The sequence below is a fragment of the Ursus americanus genome, chromosome 34, assembly GCF_024610735.1.
Source record: "Ursus americanus isolate L20-20 chromosome 34, mUrsAme1.1.p, whole genome shotgun sequence".
Taxonomy (NCBI): domain Eukaryota; kingdom Metazoa; phylum Chordata; class Mammalia; order Carnivora; family Ursidae; genus Ursus; species Ursus americanus.
In genome coordinates, this window is record NC_142160.1 from 25133394 (window position 1) to 25156352 (window position 22959).

At 40.9% G+C, this 22959-nt stretch overlaps 3 protein-coding genes across 12 annotated transcripts in view; all 3 read right to left on the minus strand.

Moving 5' to 3' along the window:
* Positions 1–1177, minus strand: part of C34H9orf153 (chromosome 34 C9orf153 homolog) — a 32598-nt gene extending 31421 nt beyond the window's left edge. The window contains exon 1 of the mRNA XM_045780937.2: positions 1094–1177. The gene's annotated coding sequence lies outside the window, so the exon portion shown is untranslated. The remainder of the gene's footprint in view (positions 1–1093) is intronic.
* Positions 164–12405, minus strand: ISCA1 (iron-sulfur cluster assembly 1). 2 transcript variants are annotated; one of them, XM_087858747.1, is made up of 4 exons: positions 12204–12405; positions 6058–6111; positions 3213–3318; positions 164–1177 (listed from the first exon to the last, which is right to left on the minus strand). In XM_087858747.1, the coding sequence occupies exons 1-4, from the start codon at positions 12282–12284 to the stop codon at positions 993–995; spliced, it is 426 nt and encodes a 141-aa protein (XP_087714873.1). In that variant the 5' UTR covers positions 12285–12405; the 3' UTR covers positions 164–992. The 2 variants fall into 2 exon arrangements, with proteins under 2 accessions (XP_087714873.1, XP_045636897.1); XM_045780941.2 differs by lacking the exon at positions 164–1177 and adding an exon at positions 1594–1880 and having other exon boundaries at positions 12204–12392.
* A 4036-nt stretch (positions 12406–16441) lies between these two features.
* Positions 16442–22959, minus strand: part of TUT7 (terminal uridylyl transferase 7) — a 62753-nt gene continuing 56235 nt past the window's right edge. For 6 of the 9 annotated variants that reach the window (XM_045780935.2, XM_045780936.2, XM_045780931.2 and 3 more), the window contains one exon: positions 16442–17481. In XM_045780935.2, coding sequence (XP_045636891.2) covers positions 17414–17481 — 68 coding nt within the window. In that variant the 3' untranslated portion in view covers positions 16442–17413. Of the gene's footprint in view, positions 17482–20388; positions 20534–22959 lie in introns of all 9 variants that reach the window. The other 3 variants (XR_015722868.1, XR_015722867.1, XR_006776733.2) reach the window with 1 other exon arrangement.

The following is a 22959-nucleotide window of genomic DNA, read 5'->3' on the forward strand; positions in this document are numbered from 1 at the left end:
CTGTCAAAGGGCTGCATGGAGAACGAGGCAGTAAGAAGATGATGCAACAGAATCCGGTGCAGAAAATTCCTGTTAGCGACGAGACTTCAAGAAAGACAGCCATTATTCACTAGTCGCTGGACTAGCTACTCCCAAACCCTTCTTCCTTGTAAAGAAAAGGCAATTTTATGATCACAAAGAGGCCATGTTCTTTTTTATTGACAACTCAGTCTCTACATACGTTCAGTATTGCACAGATTATAAGTGGATTGACAATTACATTAACAATATGGACTCACGAGCATTTACATGCAGCTCCGGCTCTAGGTGGTGGTGCATTTTGTGCTGGGTACTTCAGTAAATACAACGGACGTAAAGGGGACAACTACTTCAATTCATGAAAATCAGCTCTCAAAAAAAGCATATGTGTCATCTCATAGAACACTTAGTATGTCAAACCCAGGAAAATCAGTAACCAAATGACAGAACGCTGTCAGAGAAAAGTTGGTGATGAAAATGTTAGGTTAAGAATGTGTCATTGAACTTGAGATCCAGAAAGTGTACACGTATTAGGAATTGTAAGAAAAGACCCTCATGTTCTGCTTCAAAATGACTATTATATTCGGAAAGGACATTTCCGGGTTGCTACAAATGTCTTCTCTGCTCGCATAAACCACTGTTTCAAAGTTCTAAAGAAACAAGATGGTAATTCACATAAGTGGGTTTTAAAATAAGATTCTCACTCAAAATAAACTCAATAGGATCTTCATCAAATTACAAAGAAATCTTATCAAAACGCCAACCAGATAAGCCAGACCACACACTGATCTTCCCTGACCGCCTCAGACTGCAGAGCTGATGTCCCCGACCCGGAAGGGGAGCGAGAGTCGTCCCAGCTCTGCCGCGACGCGGCCCACAGTGTGAGGGTGGACGAACGTCCTGCAGCTTCCCTGGGGGTCGCTTCCCCAGGCACAGAATCGAGGGAGTGGGCTGGATGGCTTTTAGGACACCTTTCAACCAAAAGGATCTAAGCCAGCTTGAGATGCCACCTCTGAAGGGACGTTTTGGGCGGCAAAAGAAATGGACTCAAAGTAGTGGGTGAGGTATTTCTTACCTTTGGACGCCGTCGCGCAGAACTGTTCTGCACTGCAGTTCAAGGACATCTTTGTTCGATACTTTCCTCTACTGGCTGGTGCTGCTAAAGAGGAAAGGAAATGAGGCATCTGATAACGAAACTGCGGACAAAAACGTAGGAATGCCGTGCCAAGTTTGGGTAAAAAACCAGTGCGCTTCCACGTCAAGCCCGCAGTCAGGATCTTCTGCCTTTGAATTTTCCGAGCCATCAATCTGGTCGGGAAATGCACGTTCGCGCCACTCTCAACAGCAAACTATGGAGTGCACGTGTATTAAAAATACGTTTTCTGAAATCCTCCCGGGCAGGCAGCTTTCATGAAACTGGTTCTAACAGAAAGGATGCAAGACAATTAAGTGCAGGGTAGGATTTTTTTTTTCTTTACAAATCAGGAAAATGACCCAAAGAGAGCAATGGCTTCTCATTTTCTGCCCTCTAAAAAGAATACAAATATCGCTGCTCCTGGAATCTAACACACTGGCTTCACTTTCAAACGCATCATTTTATTTTCCTCGTAAGGCAGTCATACATTATAAACTTTAAGCACGTGACAGTCACATGGTTTCTTCAGTAAGCCCTAGGACTTCCATGAGTTTTCCTGGAGCTTACAGCCAGAGTAGTCAAATATTAAAGCTTTCTCCACAGCCACACGTTCCTTTGATGTTTGGGTTATTGAAAACAAACTCACTGGATAATTTATCTTCAACATAGTCCATTTCTGTTCCTAAAAGTGTTAGCTGTGCTTTCTTTTCGATGAACACTCTGACTCCTTGGGGAGAAGAAAACACGTGTCACATAAAGCCTGCGGGTCTATGGAACCTGCTGATTCAAAGCACAAGTGAACTTTTTAAATAGTAACCACTGACAAAGTCAGACAGGGAGCTTCTGAATCTGTCTCATTATTTCCTCTAAGAGATTAGTGCTCAGTTCCCTGTCTCCCTTCTTTTCCACTCAATCATCTATGTCAAACACAATGCTACTAGGCTAGACACTGGTAGGGAAGCGTATTCCACAATTCCATGTAAAACCAGAATTCGCTTTTCACTATACTGCACGCGTTTTTCTAATTTGCAACATGAAGGAAATGTGTATTCTCAGTGAGACTTCTATAAAGAGAGTCAATAATATGTGAAAAGCCTGCACTGACATCCATACACATGACACACTGGCAAGCCGAGACACATACAGGACTGTGATACCCCGGGCTGGGGTCATAAGGCCTGTGAGGCTATTTTGTTCTTCTGCTCATGGGCCGGAAAACTGGCAGTAATGTAACTCCCTGGAATTATGCAGGGAGAGGCTGGTATCTTCGTAAATATAATCGGTTTAAGAAAGCTTCCTTCCTTATAAGAAACTGAGTGCTTACTCAACTATAAACTGTATGTAATTGTTAGAGCTCATCTTCTGAAAAAATTTAATACTTAAGGTATTTTATGTAGTGATTTAAAAAACAACATATTAACAAACGTGTCATTATCGATCAGTAATTTCAGTTTAATGGGATGAACAGTAGGAACCTGCAAGCCAGCTAAGAGCACAGCTCTGACGCAGAGCCACCACTGAAATACCCCTGCACGCTGAACTTCCCCCAAGGCTGTGGCATTATTCTGTTTTAAATAGGTTTTATCAGATTATTGGGTAGGGGCAGGGGGCAAGAGAGAATTAAAACACTGACATTTTTAATAAAAATTTAAAATACAGATTCCTCGAAAGCATGAGATGACATTACTTATTTGGTATAGACGTCAAACTGCTGCTTCCCACAAAAATGGATGGTTTGGTCTGAAGTTTTAGCATTTTAAAACCTTTCTGCACACAATGATTATCTTTTGTAATTGAAACAAACAAACAAATGAGAAGAGCACAGCCTCTGGAGGGAACCTGACTAGGTTCAACTTTTCACCAGGCCACTGAACTAGCCGAGTGACGAGTGACCGTAGGCAAGCTATTTCACCTCTCCATGCCTCAGTCTCTTCATCTGCAATACGGGCAACAATATGGTACCATTCTCACTCAGCTGCTGTGTATAAATCACTTGATATATGAAAGTCTGTCAAACCACCCTACCTCATAGCGAGCACTATATATGCTTAAAACTCACCATCTTGAACAACTTCTTCATCAGAATCTCCTTTTGTCTTTGTATATTCTAGAGTATAAGAAAGGCCATTACAACCCCTGGTTCGGACACCAACTTTCAGACCTACCTGAAAAAGCAGTGTAAATATAAACTTAGTTTTAAAGTAGTATGTATTAAACATTCATAAAAACCCTGGCTATTTGACATTATTTGCTTTCTTCATAAGCTTAAAGAGAAATAGCAGATTAGATTTCTTGCTATAAAATGTCCCTTTAGGAAGTGTAAGTGGAAGGGGGAACAAGCACTTAAAAAATTTAGCTATTTAACAAATGGCACTGCAACACTAGTGTGGATCCTAAAACAATAAAAACAATTATATGCAAAAATCCCAAAACAATACAAAGGGGGAAAAACTCCCCCAAAACCATAGTCATCACCACTCTACAGAAAACATATTTTTTTTCCTTTTTTCTTCCAGTCCTCGTCATATATACTTATAATCTAAACACAAGCTTTATTAGAGCAGGAATAAATCTTAATTCTCTGATTTGCTTTCGTCACTTAAGACATCATCTTTCCACGTGAATAACTTTCACAATTATCATTCGCATATAATGCCTTAGCAGTAGTCTACTATACCAATGCATGTTAACTACTTAACCCTTGCTATTAGCCATTTAGGTTGGGCATCACATTTTTAAAGGAAGAGGTTTTTGTTTTTTAAAGTAAGTTCTGCTCATTGGGGTGCTTGAACTCACAACCCTGAGATCAAGACTTACATGTTCTACCAACTGAGCCAGCCAGGTGTCCCTTAAAGGAAGAGTTTTAATTCTAAATGTGAATAATCACTTTTTTTTTTTTTTAAGGAAAAAGAAAAGTATCTGATGGCAGAGATGACTCCTTACAAATTCTCACTTCTTCAAAAACATTTGTGCTCCACCTCATCGCATGAGATGGTCTCAGGAAGTTTCCCTATGGTTAGGTTCACTGAGGTCAACACAGGCCTTCCCCTGGCAATCATACTGCCTCTACACAGGGTCTTAATTCTAAGGCAGAACTGTGCAAACATTCTCGAGGACCACAAATCAAAAGACTGCAGCCAACACAGACCTTAAGAAGTTTAGGAAGTTACCAGAAACTGAACTTTTAAAATACCGATGTCTATTTTCTAACAATATCTACCGAACTTCTACTCTTGGGTCCTATCTGGTTTTTTGAAGTATACAGTAAAAGTATCATCATAAAAAGTATGATTTCACCAAGCAGATCCTGATTTTCTTAAAAGCAGCTACGTGTACTTGCTTCAGAAAAGCAACCACAGGAGTGGGAAGACATCTGGTGAGAGTGGGAGTTAGAATGCTAAGCTGCCTGGGAGTTTTGACGAGCTGAAGCATTCTGACAGTAGTTCTCTTCTGTCCTTAAAAACAAGGAGACAGAACTGTGGTTTTATTCACTCTCAGAGTGCGAGCTGAGAGAACGTGTAAGGGCGTTTCACGTATTCGGCATGATCAATAATAAAGTGTCTAGCTGAAATTTTGGAGCACATGTCCTAAGTACTGACTTGACTTAGCTTTCATCTCTATAAACGGGAAGACTCAAGCAAGGAGCAAGTCCAACTACTAGGAATGAACACAGATACTTACAGAATACAGGCAAATACAGCTTTAGGTACTTGGAATTTGGAAAAGGGACTGCTTGTGCCAGCAATGACACCCAATGAAGTGTTTGCTCCATCCTTTGCATGTCGTTGTCATCCCTCACAGCTACGCTCAGCTAAACCAGTGTTTCATTTGGTCGATGCGTATATACTCTTTTCATTAGTCTATCCAAACGGAGTTGGCATACCGATATCTTTTAGCATTTAATAATTCTTAGGAGCAATGTGCCAGAACTTCATCACATTGTAATGTAGGTCGTACAACAGAACCTAGAAACCACTCCATAGTCTAACTACTACATATTAATAGTTTAGTACTTGGCTATAATTTACAATATTCCACAGGCAATGTGATGACGTTGATGTACACACCCCTCCCCAAGAATTCTGCGGTCTAGGAGGACAGCCTACATCAGTGCACTAAACCAGGCTTACAGGCCCGGTCTTCTAGAACCATGGGCCCGGCACACTACAAACACCAAATACTTGCTGAATGATATTTGTGTCAGCACTAGATATAAACAACCCCAAAGACCTTTAATATGGGGGACTGGCTAAATAAAGAAAACCTGTTCAATGAAATACACTAACATATGCAGTTATAAAAAAGGATGAGGTGGGTCTTTCTGTAATGTCTGTAAAGAACTTCAAGCTGTATTATTAGGGGCAAAAAGCAAAGCATAACCACAGCATGTATGGAATGCTTTTCTCTAAGTACGGAAAGAGATACACAAACATAACAAGCATGACCTAGGCCAGCAGTTCCCCTCGGGGAATTATTACTGGTTGTCACAACTGAGGAGTGGGGCGGTGCCAGCGGAATCTCGTGCGCAGAGGCCAGCGCTACTACTAAACATCGTGCAGTCCGCCCCCAACAAAGAATTATCCGGTCCAAAACATCAATAGTGCGGAGGCTGAGAAACCCCAGTGCAGGCAGATAAAAACATACAGACTGTCTCACTTAGGACACTTCAGAGGTAGCCTCTTAAAAGGATGGAAGACAACCCAGAGTCTGGGGTCACAAAATGAGGTCTTTTTCACTGAATACCCCGTTATATTTTATTTGAATCTCTAAAAATCGTGAGTGCATTTTTACCTCCTAAATAAAAACCCCCAACCAACGAAAACATAGTTTATCACAAGATAAATTCATTGTGAAAATATAACTTCAATTATTTACTGACTATTCATCTGATTGGTTTTACTTACGTGTTCAGGCTTATCTTTAAGAAGCTGTTTTATCTTGTTTACTGCTGAAGGTGTCTGAAAAAAGAACAAGTTATTAAGTTTTTAGCTACAAAACCTGCTTTCTTTAAAGCCTTGGAGTTCACGTTTCCTAGTCTTTAAGACGACTCAAATCTATCTTTAGCAAATTCATCTGACAAATTTATATTCCATTCTTGTCGGAGTACCTTGTGGCTTTTATATACAAATACATGAACTCTCCTCAACATAAAACATTTTTTTTAAATACCTTCTAGCAAGATTCTTTGAATCTTTTTTTTTTTTTTTTAAGATTTTATTTATTTATTTGACAGAGAGAGAGACAGCCATCGAGAGAGGGAACACAGCAGGGGGAGTGGGAGAGGAAGAAGCAGGCTCATAGCGGAGGAGCCTGATGTGGGGCTCCATCCCAGAACGCCGGGATCACGCCCTGAGCCGAAGGCAGATGCTTAACCGCTGTGCCACCCAGGCGCCCCAAGATTCTTTGAATCTTATTCCCCCCAGTCACGATCAGCTCCCTGTCCTAAGTTCTCTGGTTCTCTCTACTTACACCACAAATCTGAGTTTTCTAGGCAGCATCTGTTTTGTGCTCCTACTCTATGCTCGGCAACAAGTACAATTCCAGACACAAAGAAGGCACCCAACAGCCAATGAATCAATCAAGTACTCGCTGGGGGAGCCAACCTTCAGGCATTTTTCCTTTTGATTATTAACTCTATTGTTTTTGTTTTTTTTTGGGCTTACCCCAAATCTATTTCAAATCCATCAAAATGCATGGAGGAAACAACGTAGCAGCATCAACTTGAGGGTGCCTCTCATGCCAGTCCCCCCACATGTTCACACAGCTACTAAATGAGGCTTAAAACAACATTCATCTCAGGATGAACAGAACTAAGCCAGTCAACTACAGAAACAAGCACAGGGAGGAATTTTTCAGGAGCAATGCTGTTTAATTACCTAGCCCATTTGTCCTCAAAATGAGGAAAATGCCACAACGCAGGGTATGTGTATGGGTCAGCATCACCAATCCCACTTTCTTGGGAAGTGCAATTTTCCAACAGCTACTGAATTTCTACTCTTGGATCCTATCTGCTTTTTCACCGCGCTGTCAGGGGACGGAGTCTGTTCCAGGGCATTCCTGCCCTACTTCCTAGCTGGGTCCAAGCCTGTTACTTGGCTTAAACCGGGAGAACAGACCCTCCTCCTCGGGATTCTTGTGAGGATTAAATACATGAACTCATGAACTACATTCAGAACGGTGCCAGGCACAAAGAGCTCAATATAAACCTGATACTTTACAATGATGAGTGTATTAATGAAGAGATCATGTCCTTCCTACTTTGTTTTATTAGCTCCTTAGCTGGCAATGCTGTGCTGGTCCTCCAGTTTTTTTTATTGGCATTTTATTGGTTTGTGGAATCCCAGAGTGGACATTATGACCTATGACTCGGAAGTAACTGTAGCCAAAACCCAAGCCTGTGCTAAAGCAGCAGACCGAGAGGATGGCTTCAAAGTGTGCTCTTCTGGCCTATCTGGTGGGGGCTTGGCCAGATGAGGATGTTGAAACAGAGTGTGGACCCAATTTAGAAAGGCCATGAAACCAATTTAGAAGGCTGCCACTAGTTAATTTTTTAAAAAACAAACTAGAGGGGCGCCTGGGTGGCTCAGTCGTTAGGCGTCTGCCTTCGGCTCAGGACGTGATCCCGACGTTCTGGGATTGAGCCCCGCATCGGGCTCCTCCACTGGGAGCCTGCTTCTTCCTCTCCCACTCCCCCTGCTTGTGTTCCCTCTCTCGCTGGCTCTCTCTCTCTCTCTGTCAAATAAATAAATAAATAAAAATCTTAAAAAAAAAAAAAACTAGAAAAGAAAACAGTGTATTACACTTAATAAAGATGAATGTTTAGTGAAACCCTGACTTCAATTATTAATATATGGCGGATGTGTACATATATCCTTATTGTGTGTAACTGGGAAAAAAAAAAAAGGTTAAAAAAAGAAATCACCACCAGTAGGTGGTTTATAAAGGCCTTTTCCCACGATTCTAACAGAACAGGAGCCAACCAGTGGGACAACAGTGGACAACAGGGAACAGTATGCCATGGGAAGAAGGAGGAGAAGAGCAGAATTACGTTTTTTTTTTTTCTTTTGAGATCTCAGCATATTAACGGCAAATAGTTACAGGAATATTTCTGAAAAAAAAAGTTTAAAAAATGCTCATTTACCCTTCTAAACAATTGTCAGTAAAAATTAGCTTCTGTTATTCTCATGATCTTATTTCCCACATTGAGTCCTGAAGAAATTAATCTAATTACTGTCAAAGAGCAGAGGATTTCCGATAAGTTAAAAAAAAAAAAAGGCACAACCATGGGAAAGTATTTACTGCAAGTACAACTTGCCCTGTAATGCTGGGGAGTCAAAGGTGAGGAGGGTTCACTGCTGCATGACCAAAACAAAGACGACAGGGTGTACACACTACTCTGTCAACAGCCCCATGTGTTTTTACCTTGTGATTATTAAATTACCGAATTTGATTTTACAAAATAATGTTGTTTTCTTCTTTTCCCAATTCTTAGTAGAAAACACTTACACACACAGTAAATAAAAACAATTCACGGAATGGTCCACCTATCCCAAAGTGGTTGACTCCACACCTCTATACTGTTAAGGGAAAAGCAGCCTGTGTGCCTGCGAACTGTCATTATAGGAACCAAAAGGAGTCTTTCTTAATTTTCCTGTCTTGGGCCAAAACCAAACATACTCCATTGGGAGGAGTGTTATTAATGATGGAAACCCAGCTGAGTACTTATTTAAGGGGAAAGATACAGATCTTATAATTTTCTAAGTGAGGGATTTGATTTTCAGAACAATTCAGAATGACTAAAACGGAACACGTGACACTTGAAAAGAAAATGCTAGCTACAAAAAATACAAAAATACTTTCTGTATCTCAGGACCAGGCAGAAGCTGAGGAGCCTACTGGGCTCTACATCTATTTGCAGGCTCTGGCAACTCTACAATAGTACACTCAATCTGACAAATAGTCCGAAAAATTCACAACTAAACAACGTGCTGCAGGCCCGGAAGCCTTCCAATTTCCATGCACACCCCCGAAACAACTAAGACACCTATACTTTTCTAAGAAATGTATATATAATTAATGACTTATTCACCTGAGATTTGGCCAATGAATTAAAGTTTAATATTCCTGAAACTAAATGAAATATAATGATGGTTTTTAATCTACTCACAGGTAGATCTCAGAACAAGACAAAAGGCACTTAAGATTTTTAGTCCGTTTTTGTATCAGAAGCTTTTCATCCTCAACACTGTATTTCCTTAAGTATTTCCCCAATTTTAATATTTTGCCGTTCAAGAAAACAAAATTAAAACCAAAGCTAACTCCATGATTATGTACACTAAACATGTCCCAACAACTACAACCTATTTTAATTTCATTATAAATGTGGTGTTTTAGTGTTTAAAAGATGGTAGATAAAAAGCAGCCAATGAACAGTATTTTATTTTAACTCATTCTTTAACAGCTATAGGTGGCATTGTGGTGTTTTCCCTTTTGTCCTTTCCTATTCATCTCTGTATGTGTATATTTTGTAGCCTACATTTTAAACAGTTTAACATGTTTCTCGTGCAATACATAGTAATAAACATATTAACCATTTACTGAGTACCTTCCAGGCGTTTAATGGTTTATATGCATCACCTTATTCTTACGATTCTGTGATTTAAGTATTACAGATTAAATGACTGACACAGAGATAGTATGTTAAAGAATGAAGAGTTATGACTCCCAAACTTAAAAAAAAAATCATTATTTACAGTGACTACATAATAGTTCACCAACTGGATCTACTCTTATTTAACTAACGTCTCATTGTTACATGTTTAGGCTACTTCCAATTGTTTCCTGGAGAAACTTCTTAAACTGCCTAAATATACAAATTACTGCTTGGTCACTGTTCCAAAGGACTTCTGGTACTTGTCCTTCAATGAATTAACAGCTCCTTATTGGGGCTCAAGTAACATATTGTTTCCTAGTCCTTCTCAACTAGGTGCCACTAGAAAGTTAAGTCTGAAAGCACTCATTGCACATAATGAATTAACTTCTCTCTGAGCATGAAGAATGATGCTGGGATTTACAATGTTTGCAAAAACGCTCAAAAACTAAGAACAGACAGCAATTCACGCATGCCACAGTGTCCTGAGACTAGGGAACAGATGCCAGGATTAAAATGACTGACTGCAAGCCTGCTATGCAGGCCGTGGGTGAAAAAGCATCGAGGACCTGCTTTTTCTTTGGGACCAGCTAAGGCTACAGGGAAAGGAACTTCTGAAGTTAGCTAGACAGTTAAACAGGCTAAATTCAGACAATGGACTTTGTCAAGTTGATCAGAACACTTGATCAAAGGCAACATGGAGCACTTGTGAACTAAGAATTGACAAGATAAAGAACTGACACAATTCTGTTAGCAGAATTAGCCTGCTAACAGGTCATGAAGCAGGAGCAAGTGTATGGAGAGCAGGTCTGAGAATGCGAGCTGTGTTATTATCCCTAGTAATTCTAGGGGTGGCAAAGGCCTGGCCCACAACTGTGTCCCTGGAGGGTGGGGGCTGTGTAACTCAATTCATTTCTTGTCCTGAAACACAGGAGGTCTTAAATGTCAGCTGAATGACAATGAATGGAGAGGAAGGGAATGACTCAGAGATTTTGAAAAAGCAGGTAATATGCTAAATGATGGACAAACAAAAGGCAAAAAAGCATCTCTGTACCTCCTCTTTCTGGCTCTACCATTACCAGTGGTAGAATTCTTTTCAGTTCTGAATATTTTTAAATTGAGACTGAAAGACACAAAGTATGACTCATGTCCTTTAGTTCTTGGGATTTCAAGACCTTGGAGAATTCCAAGATCTGATGATGTTATCTTCCAGACACGAACACAGGCTTGGTGGTACAGAAAACAGTAATACAGAATAATCAGGATAACCTCTGCACAGGCTGAAAACACTGATCCATTATAAAAATGAATTCTCCCACCTGATCACAACTTTCTTCTATTTTGCTACAACTGATTTTCTGACAACAGGCTTTTTTATACCATTAGCTTGAATGGAATCCGTGACTCACTCTACTTCCTACTCTCTAGGTGCTGAATGCTTGCACCAAGGCTTCTCCTTAACCAAGAGTGAAATGGGACTGATTCGTAAGCTTTCCTATGAAATCCAACTCTTTCAAAATGGCAAACAGAAGTGGCTAACGGATACTGAGTTTTCTTGGGGTGAGATGTTTTAGAACTAGATAGAGGTGATGGTTGCACAACATTGTGAATATACTAAACGCCACTGAATGGTACATTTTAAAGTGGTTAATTTTATGTTATGTGAGTTTTCCTTCAGTTAAAAAAACAAAAAAACCCAAAACAACTGCACAGTGCAACCCGGATCCCGTCTGCGTGGTAAACCCCGCGGTGAGCATCTGCGGTATGGACTCTCTGGTGCCCTCCCAGTCTGTTCGACCTTTCACCCAGAAAACGCCCAACGCTCACTCAGGGCAGAAATTTTTATCCTTCTTTGTCCTTTGTGCGAGCCGACCACGGCCGAGGCACGCTGGAGGAGCAGAGGGTGTTTCAAAAAGCTTCCCCTACCCGACCCCAGGAAGGAACCCTTTGTGCGTTACAGCCTTGATCTCAGTGAGCGGTGGGCTTTGTTGAGGCCGCGCTCGCTCCGTCGTTCCCCGGCGAGCTTCCGCCCTCCTCGCGCACCTCGAGGGCAGGGGTCCCGGTTCCCTCCCCCAGCTTCCCGCACGCCGAGCTCTGAAAGGCCCGCGACCCAAGCACAGTCGCGCCCCCGGGCTCGCAGCGGGCCGCCCCCGCCGCCCCCCACTACCCCCCTCCCCCGCATGCAGCCGCCCACGGCCTGCTGGGAAACGTAGTTCCCGGGGCGCCCGGCTCCCGCGGAGCAGCCCCGCCCGGGCTTGTTTATCTCCCCAGCCCGGACGAGGAGGGCAGGGCGCGACGCGGCGGCCACAGAGCGGGCCCGGCGCCCTGCCGCCGTGACCTCCTCACGAGGGCGGAGGTGAACCAGTGTCATCCGTCCGACCGCGCGCTCCGGCCACTCACCAGGGTGAGGGCGGCCCGGGTGGGCTGCAGCTTCCTCTTGCTCACAGCCCGGACAGTGGCCCGGACTAAAGAAGCCGACATCGTCGCGGTCCCGGAGCCCCGGTGCCTCGGGCCGGAGCTCGGCCACCTCAGCCTCTCTCCATGGACACGGCGGCCGCATTGACGCCACAGGCTCCGGCGCACGGCGCCCCAGGCCCCGCCCCGCGCGGGCCCGCCCCCACCGCCGCCATTGGGCGGGCCGCGTGAGTGACGAGCGGAGGGCGGGGCGCCGCGCTCGGGCCTGGGGCGTGGGGGTGGGGTGGCGCAAGGTCGTTTCCGCGAGGACTACCTCGGCGTGTCGTGGGGAGTGGGGTTTGGGCACGTGGAGTGACTGCTGACTTGTGGACTCTGGAGGCGTGTCGCTCCACGACCTGTCTCTGGGAAAGGTGCTTAGGAAAGCTGAGCGCCGGAGCTGGTGCTTTCCAAAGCAGAAAGTTCCCAGGCCCAGGTACATACATTTGTCTTCCCTTCTGGTCGAGCTAGGCAGTTCTTGAGAGCATAGACTTACCGCGGAGTCGGGGAATAAACCACCCAAACGCACCCCTACTCGTCCCGCCCTCGACGCATGCTGTATTGTAAGGGGTATTGGAGGATGGTGCTAATGCGACTTTCGCTTTTAGGTGCTGACTTTGGAACCCAGCCCAATCCGAGGATATGTGATTGGGCAGCCCTGTCAACACTCCGCGAGAACCATCGAATAATCTTGATTGAACACCGGTTCAATCCGGTTGTTTGTCAGACCTTGTCTTGGCTGCTCAGGGGCTTCTGCCTTTTAATTCTGCCTGTTAATTCAAATACACCTAAGCACCAGGCATTATACCAGGCATATATAGGAGCCTGGTAAATGGAGAGTCCAGGAAAGAATGAGAGATCCTGGGAGGACAGAAGTGCAGCAGGGTTAGCAGTCGGGAGGAGGAGAACCAAAGGATAGGTGGCTTTTCTCGTGGCGGTGCTAGAGGTAAAGGGAAAAGGAGGTACGGTGGGGTGGTTCTAGGGAGGATAGACTCTTGCTTAGTGTTTCAGTGTGGAAAGAACTAATCAGTGAAGTGTGTTTTAGAGCCCGGTTTATCTTTCATCCCCTAAAACCTACAGGATCGGAGAGTTCAAAATTTCCTTAGTAGTTTGGTCTCCCTACTAGTGAAATACAATAAGAGAATGGTTATTTTTGCCTCTAAACCTGGCTTAACACAAAAGAAACAGTGAGATTAGGGGATGGTAGTATGGGGGGTTTGTCTTGACTTCATCTGATTAGCTGCGTGATTTGGCACAAGGTGTTTCACTTCTCATGCCCTTCCTTCTACAGACACTGTGAAGATCGAATGAAAGGCCCCTAGACGAATGTATGGCACCTAGCTAAGTAGTAACAACTCAATAAACGTTGCTAGTTGTTCATGGATATTTAAAGAGGTCATATATTGTGAAACTGATATTACAATGGTGGATATACATTTGTCCAAACCCATAGAACATATCACACCAAGAATGAATCCTAATGTAAACAGTGGACTTTGGGGATAATGTTGTGTCCACATAGGTTCATCAGTTGTAACAAATACCCCACCCTGGTGCGGGATGTGGGTAGTGGAGGATTTGGGCTTGTATGGGGACAAGGAGTATATTGAAACTCTGCACTTTCCATTCAATTTTGTTGTGAATCTGAAACTGCTCTAAGAAATAAAGTATGTTAATAAAATGTAAAAAAAAAAAAGATGCCATGTGTCATTCTTAATTGTTGGAATATTGTTATGTTGTTGTGTAGCACTTCATAGATTTCAACAGCAGCCTTGGGCACACTGTCTCATGGTAGCCTCACAATTTTAGGCTGAGTAGGGCAGGAGCACTGGGACGGCTAGTTTAAAAATGATGCACAAACTCTGGCTTTCTAGTATAGTGTGTTAGAAAAAAAGTGCGTTTAAAAAATCTAGTCCTACATTTTCTGATTCAGGATCCACCATTTTGTTTAATTCTTTCATCTATTTAATACTACTCAGTTTTTAACTTGGTTGGCTATTTTGCATGTTAGTGGTAGGTCATATAATGTACTTGTTAGTGGGTCAGGCATACCTAATGTTATTTGAGACTGGTGCAGGTCCCTGAGATAAATTGGCATTAGAAGGTTTTCATGACTACATAAGAAATATGTGGGCTCCCTTATCTCAGGGCAGCAGCTGTCCTGCAGTGTCATGAGGTGGGCGTGGTAATGGTTGAGGGAGTTGTTAAGCTGTAACCACATTTAGATTTCCACCAATAGGTTAAAAACTTAAAATAGGGAAATGTTCAACGTTGTACTTTGGGCCTTAGTTCCAGGGTTTTAGACATTTAAAAAAGCGTTTTTCCTCGTTAAGACCTCACTTGATCCTCATTACTCTGTGAAAGGGCAGGTGTGACTTCCATTTTATAGGCAATGGAAACTGAACTGCCATGAGGTTAGGGGGACTGCCACCCTCTCAGCTGGAAAACTGGCAGAGCCAGAGACCTTCATTAAGTCTAGAATTCCACCCAGGGAAGTGTGCTAAATTCTCGACTGCTGTTGTCCAAACACACCTGCTTCCAAAGAAAAAAGTACTGAGCACATCTTTACTGTTTTATGGAAGTTTGTTGAATTCTGTTCTCAGTTTTTTGTTTGTTTTTTGTTTTTTTGCCTTAACACTATGAACCCTATTGACCTATCTACCCAGGACTTTTTTTTTCTACTCAGGAAAGATTTTTTTTTTTTTAGATAGAACCATTTCTGAAACACATTTGAAAATGAAAATAAACTGAAGTTATGTCAGAACGTTTTAGTAACATCTCTAAGTATGCATATTGTTGATACCGTACACACTGAGCAAGGGATTAGAAAGTGTAGACTGGGGCTGTGAGAATAGACTTCATTTTCTTGTTTGTTCCTGGGAGAAAGAGGAAAGGAAATCATGCTAGTGGAGCATTTGTGGAGCTTGCAGAGGGACAGGCCAGCTGCATTTGAACGATAACTACGCCCTGGGAGCTGGCCTCAGCAGGGAGCAGATGCACTGGTCCCCTGGCTGGGGCGCTGAGAGGGGGCTGTGACCAGGGCCCAAGTCAAGGGTCATCCATTCTCCAGGTCTGGCAAATACCGGTCACGGTCCCATGGATCAGTGTGAGGGAATGAAATCTCCCCCAGGAATTAGAATAAAATGTAGGAAGCTTTTAAACATTCTTAAAAGGATATAAGGAAACATGGTTTTCATGAAAAGGAAGATAATAAGAATCGAATGAGAGGAAAAGGGAAGTTGGTTGAAGTACATTGAGGATGATTAGAAGTGAAATGACAAAATTCATGTGAGACAGAAAACAGCAAAATGACATCAAAAATCCAGCCAGTCATGTGGAGATTAAATTTGAGTTTTTCTAAGATGAAGGAAAAAGATGATAGAGAAATACTGAAAAAAGACAAAAGTGTTTTTGAGAAAAAAAAAAAATTAGGAACATACTCTCCCAAGCTGAGAAAACCAACAACCAAAAAACCAAACTGGGCTAGGGAGATACATGGGATTCGCTTTTGTTTTAGACAAAAGTCACTGACACAAAACTTGCAGGGGTAAGTAAACGCTCAAGTATCCAAGCACAAAAAAAACCTACAAGGGAACAAAAATTAGGCTGGCCTCCAATTTCTGCTATCATGCCAGAAGACAGCATTAACAGGCTTTCCAAAGAAAATGTGACAAGAATTGTGTGCCCAGTCAAGCTCATTTTCATGCTGGAAGCGAGAGAAATCAGAAGAAGAGCAGCTTCTGCCCCAGGGTACATAATTCATGCGGTTAATTCAGGAGTTTGGGTTCATTCAAACTGAGTAAGGAATGAACACTAATCCTTTCTACCACAACTTCCCAAATTCTGTAGGTGATTTTGATAGAATTCTTCTTAAACTGCAGTATGTCTTCAAGTAGGTGAAAAGAAGGGCTCACACGTGTTATTTTCTGAGCCCTCTCCTACGTGGCAACGCTTGCCCAGCAAACACCCATCCCATCCTTCTCTGTCTTCATCCCACCAAGCCTGTGCCTCTCCTGTGGGCATTCCCAGGGCTTGGCACACAGTGGGGTCAAAGAACAGCAGCAGATCGCTTGAGCACAAGTAGAGGGAGCACAGGATAAAGAGCAGCAGAGCTGTACTGCCCTCACTCCTTCATCTGGTTTCCTCATGAAATTTAGGACTCTTGCTAGAAAGTAATGTGGATAAAATTACAGGTTGAAATTCTGATTTTATTTCAAAATGATAAATAAGCCGAGGCATAGTTCTGACCACATACTACTTCTGGAGGGCTTGTGGAGTTAGAGAAACAGTTCCAGGAGGGCTCCAGTCAGACTCAAAATGACACCAACCAAACTTGTGATTGGCTGAGATGGCCTCTTTAATCCTCAGGGATTTTTAAAAGTTCTCCACCCTAATTTATGAGTATCATAAAAAGTAAAAAGCTCTTCTGTCATTTTTTCCTTTGAAAATGTTTTTAGCAGCAAACAGGACTACTGGTTTTCCTTACTTCATTTTTATGAGCATAGTATTTCTATGTCAACTTACTTAAAATTAGGGAAAAACCCCCAGAGCCCCTCGGTGGCGCTGCCGACCCACGGAAGGCTCGCATAAATAGGTACTCATGTTCGTGCTGTCACTTCCACAAATACCAATAAAATAAGGTTTGTAAATTGTAAATACAGTAGTAGCGGTTCACATATATTTGAATGCTTTCACACAAGGATTCAGTAAACAATAAATATAATTTCCCCTCTTCAAAACAAAAAAGGGATTTGTAGGTGAAAAAAAGGGTTAATTTACTCAGGGTTTATCAGCACACCACTTTTAGTGTGCTTTGAAAGAATTAAAAACCATGAAATTGTATTCACTGAATACTGGCCTACTTACACTTTTTTTTTTTTTAAACCTGGCTTAAAAAAAAAATAAAACCTGGCTTAAATACATACATCATGGCTTTCTCTTAAAATCCTTACATCTATGGGGATTTGTGGTATGTGAGACTGTATTAAATTTTTTTTCCCTCATTAACAATTTCATTAAGTTAAAAAAAAATCAGACATTTCCCTTAAATGTTAAGTTGAAGCCTGATCTATGCTGCTGTGTCCTGTGAAATGAACCTAATTTCAAAGTGAATGGGAACGCCTGAGTGGCCATTTAGAGTGCTGCATTTTTTCCTTCCCTCATGATTCCTGCTGGGTCCTCTTCGCTGAGGCTTTTCCCTGAGTCATATATTTACTGGAAAGGCTACCTAGAGGGGGGGAAAAAACAAAACCCAACATAAATAAAACAAGCCTCACTTTATCACAAAAGCCATAAAATTACTACTTCTTATTATTTACAGAAACTTTTCACAATGGTATTGGTCACTTATTTTGAATTGAGTAAGCAAGGCTAGATATAAAAAAGGTATGTAAGGAACATGATCTATTAAACACAAACCGAGTCAAAATTCCTTCCAAAGGCAGGCAGAGGTTGCTAGAGTGACATCATTCTAATACACTGGCATGTTCACGGTTTCCATGTTGGTGCAGAGGGCCAGGTGGACTTTTCGAAACCTCTGCTTTGCATGTATCGGTGTCTCCACACAGAATAGATTGCAACAAATTCTTTGGTTAGAAATAAGTATCTTGCATCATTATTTTGCAGATATGAACCCGTGAATGGTGACATTCTAGCAATAACTCATTGACAGAAAAGAAAAAAGGAAATTTATTATATTTACATGGAAAGGACAGAAATGTGGATTACTAATTAAAACCATACTACAGAAGAGTTAATAAGTTTTGTTCTGGAGTGTAAACAAATAGATCAATGAAACAAGAAAACTGAGAAATTCTTAAGTGATGACGCTTCAGAAAGTAGTACATAACAAAGGCTGCACTTCTAACCAATGAGGTAAAGTATGGATTGTTCAGTAACTGTGTCAAGTAAGTCATTTTGGGAGGGAGGGGTGAGTTAGTTTTCTTTCCTACAACGTACCCTTCCTCTCCACCCAATTCCAAATGAATTACAGAATTAAAAGAGTGTCAAAGTATAAAAAGTAGTGAATATTTATATAATTTTGGGGTGGGGAAGTTTCCTAAGCACGCCACCTTCACCTATGAGAAAGGCTTGCAATGCTTAGTACTAGAGCAAGTAACAGGGAAAAGATGAACACCAACATACAGCTGGGGAAATAAAAAGCGATATATGGAAGAGGAAAACAAAAAGCATATGAGTATATATAAAAAACACTTAGTATCAATGAGTAATCAAAGAAATGCAAATTAAAACAATTTTTGATCACCAAATTGAAGGAAGATCAGGACAGAGAGGAGGGTTGGAATTTCGCTAAATGAATATTCACAGAAATCTTGTAATAACTGAAGTATGCAAATAACTTAAATGTCCAAAACTTGTGATACAAATGACTAAGTATATAATGGACACAACAGAATACTAGATTTGCATAGAAGGATAATTAATAATGTAAAAAGTAGGTTATAAAACCACATGAATAGTATTTCCATAAAAACTAAAAATTAAAGGGGCGCCTGGGTGGCTCAGTTGGTTAGGCGTCTGACTCTTGATTTTGGTTTAGGTCTTGATCTCAGGGTTGTGAGTTCAGCCCTGCGCTGGGTTCCATGCCCACCGTGGAGCCTACTTAAAAAACCACTAAAAATTAAAAACAAATGAAAAATCCCATCAATCAAATGTTTGGTGCTTCCTTTTCCTTATCTGTAAAATGTGAGCTACTACACCTACCCCCTTGGAGTTATTCTGAAGATTAAATAAACTGATGTAGGTAAAGCAACTGAACAGTAGCTGGCACATGGGAAAGTACTCAGTAAATGTTAGCCATTAGTAGTACACTGATGTGAAAAGATGGGAAGACTTTATTTCCCAAACCTAAATAGTAGTTATGCTCCAGAATAAAGCTTTTGTTTTATTCATTTTGCTTAACTGTCTACGTTTACTAAAGGAAACATATTAAGTATACAAATAGAAACTTATTTTCTAGAATAAGGAAGCAAACCTTTCAAAGCAGAGCATCTAGAAAGTCAATTCACAGTGAGAAATGAGTGCTGTCAGGAAACAGCAAAGCACTCTCCTGACACCCTAGAGCCTCGACTGGTCTCCAGGCAACAAATCTTTGATATTCTGAGCTGCCCAAAGTATTGAGGACAGACTCATCATTCCAGGGATAAAAAGTTTAGATCACTACACCTCGTACTTTACACACAGTCCAGATGGGCTAAAGATCTAAACAGAAAAAAATAAAGTTTTAAAGCTATTAGAAGAAACTATAGATGGACATCTTTATGAACTCAGGGAAGAATTTCTTAGAGATGACCCTAAAATCACTGAGCTACGTGACCATAAAAACTAACCATGGACAATCCATCACTGATTATCTCAAAATTTAAAACTTCGGAGGGGCGACAAACACAAGTTGGAAGACAAGATATACTAGAGGAAGGTATCTGGAATGTATATAAGAAAGGAATAGTATTCAGAATAAATGAAGAATACTTACAAATTAATAAGGAAATGATGATAATGCAACAGGAAAACAGACAAAACGATAGGAATAGGGATTTTACAGAACTCCCAACTAGTCAACAAATATATAAAATGGGCAAATAATATGAACAGGGAATTCATAGAAGAGTAACTCCAACTGGCTAATAAACATATAACAGCATCACCAGAGTCAAGAAAATTTACATTAGAATAATACCAAGGTATTTTTCACCCATCAAATTTGCAAAAATAAACACTACTGGTGGGAGTGGCAATTATTTCAACCAATAACTTGATAATAATCTGAGTTGAAAATGCACATATGCTATGACTTAATAGTTTCACTTCTAGATACACAAACTATAGAATCTCTCATACTTGCTCAAGGAGAGTCAGACAAGAATGTTCACTACAGCACTGTTTATAATAGCAAAAAAACAAATGCAATTTAAATGCTCATGTGCTAAGTAATGGATAATATATTCTGTATTCACAGATGGAATACTGAAAAGAAAATTAAATCTCTATATAGCAATATATATAAATTTCAAAATCACTTCATTAAATAGATATGAAAAAGCAGGGTGTAGAACATTCTTATTATACAGTATAATACATCATTTAAATTAAAAAATTCACCAAGGATACATACGTCAAAGGGTACATATGTGAGTTTAAAAAAAGAACTGGAAGAACATCTGAACTCATAATAACAGATGCCTCCGGGCTGGAGGGGACACGAAGGATGGAATGGGTCTGGAATGGCAGTCAAAGGGGACTTCGACCATCTTAATGATCTTTTATTGGAAAAAGATTGAGAAGAAAATGAGAAAAAAAATAAGGTCAGTACTCTAGTAGATGAGTTATATCTGTATCTTTATATTTTTCCCAACATGTCAGGAAACCACTTTTTTCTAAGAATGGTACTAATAGTCTTATTACTACATCCCCCATGTAAAGAAATAAATTTCATCATACCTGAAGAAATTTCATGTAAAAAGGTGCATGTAAAAAAGTAAACCCACTAGAAATAAAACATGGATGAACTTCTATGTAATCTGGGGGAAGAACATGGCATTTATAAAACTCTGTAAGCACGACTTGAAATCACCTAAAAGTTAGCTAGATGGAAATACTAAAGCAGACAAGCAACAAACTGCCTATGTGGCAAAACAAATCATACATGAGGCTGAAAGAATAGTAAACTGGAGTGGTGGCGATGGAGGACAGAACACATTTGACAAAGCACGAATGGATTTCTACGTAGAAAGAGCTAAAAACAAAGATGACTACCCTAATTTAAAAATACAAAGATAGGGGGCGCCTGGGTGGCACAGCGGTTAAGCGTCTGCCTTCGGCTCAGGGCATGATCCCGGCGTTGCGGGATCGAGCCCCACATCAGGCTCCTCCGCTATGAGCCTGCTTCTTCCTCTCCCACTCCCCCTGCTTGTGTTCCCTCTCTCGCTGGCTGTCTCTATCTCTGTTGAATAAATAAATTAAAAAAAAAATCTAAAAAAAAAAAAAAAAACAAAGATAGAAACATGAAGAAATACAGATGAAAACATATGAAAAAAACAGGAGACTTCAACGGAGAATACAAGCCGATGGGCAAAAGACTACTCCCATGAAGTGAGGGTTTGGGAAACGGGCAGTCACGGACTCTCTGAGGTGGTCTGCAATCCCCTTTTGGCATTGCCGGGATCATTGTCACAAGGTGCGTACTTTTTAACCTATTATTCTACTGACTAGGAATTTATCCTGAGGAAATAACTAGGCAAATATGCCTGATTGTGTTTGACCTAACAGCGGTCTTCAAACTTGGGGACATGTATTCCTGAGCCAACTGAACACGGTGAGTGGGCTGGGAGCTTTAAGGGACTTGACTGTGGTGCCTCATGGCTACCTGGATTCTTTCTGAGAATGCCTCTGTGGCCAAGGTTTTGGGCTGGTTCTCAGGAGGCACACCAGTCTTCCTATCACAGTCCTTCTCCTATTTTATAAAAGAGAGGCATGTTTCCTACTCATCCAAATCTTAATGTGGTATATGGCTCTGGGAAAAGACCTGAGGAGGCAGGGAGACAAACGAAATGCTGGTATCTAAGAAAAATCCCCAAATTTTAGCTTTCGTAAAATTACACTGATAGCTGGTGTTCATCACAAATAATTCCTGATGATACGTTACTATGTGATTTTTGGTCATTTAGTTTAAAAAGGAATGGCAAACAGTGAGTAACACTGTTGTAATACATCTTCCATTCCCAAAGTAAGGATATCTATTGTTTTTAATATGCTATCATAAAGACTACGGGGGTTTCTTGATGTTTACCAACTATAAAAACAAAAAAGATTTGGGATAGAAATGATAAGGAGGGGCGCCTGGGTGGCTCAGTCCTTAAGCGTCTGCCTTTGGCTCAGGGTGTGATCCCAGAGTCCTGGGATCGAGCCCCACATCAGGCTCATCCACTGGGAGCCTGCTTCTTCCTGTCCCACTCCCCTCCTGCCTGCGTTCCCTCTCTCGCTGGCTGTCTCTCTGTCAAATAAATAAATAAAATCTTAAAAAAAAAATGATAAGGAACACTGTTTCATTCCTGTACTATTGATCCAAAAATATGTGATTGCAAGGGGAAAATCCCATCTATTTCATTAAATGGCAGTCATTTTCAGTATGTAAACATAAAAAGAAAAATCTTTTCCACTAATTTTTAATGAAAAATTGTAACATCTGTTTTGCTCAATTATATATTCTAATGCAAAAACAAATTTAGAAAAATTTTTACATTTTGATAAAAAGCTTAAAAAATCCAATTTACATAAATATTTTTGTTGCAGATAAGAAAGACAGGCTGATCAATAAAATGCTTGAATTTGAATCTTTTTTCTTTTTTTAAGATTTTATTTTTAAGGAATCTCTATACCCAAAGTGGGGCTTGAACTTACAACCCTGAGATCAAGAGTCGCATGTTCTACCCACTAAGCCAGCCAGGCGCCCCTAAAATGTTTGAAATATATATGATAAAAATATACCACCTTAAGATGGAAGTAAACCAAAGGAACTCAAGGAGGAAAGTAAGATGATGTAAAATTTCTGCCTGTTAAGGAGCTGTAAATGAATGGTAGCATGTATGAAAAAGCAGTGATATATTAATTTCATTTGATATGGTTAAGGCTAATAAGTTTTATTTTAAAATATCAACATTTATTTAAAAAAATACCCTCAGGAATT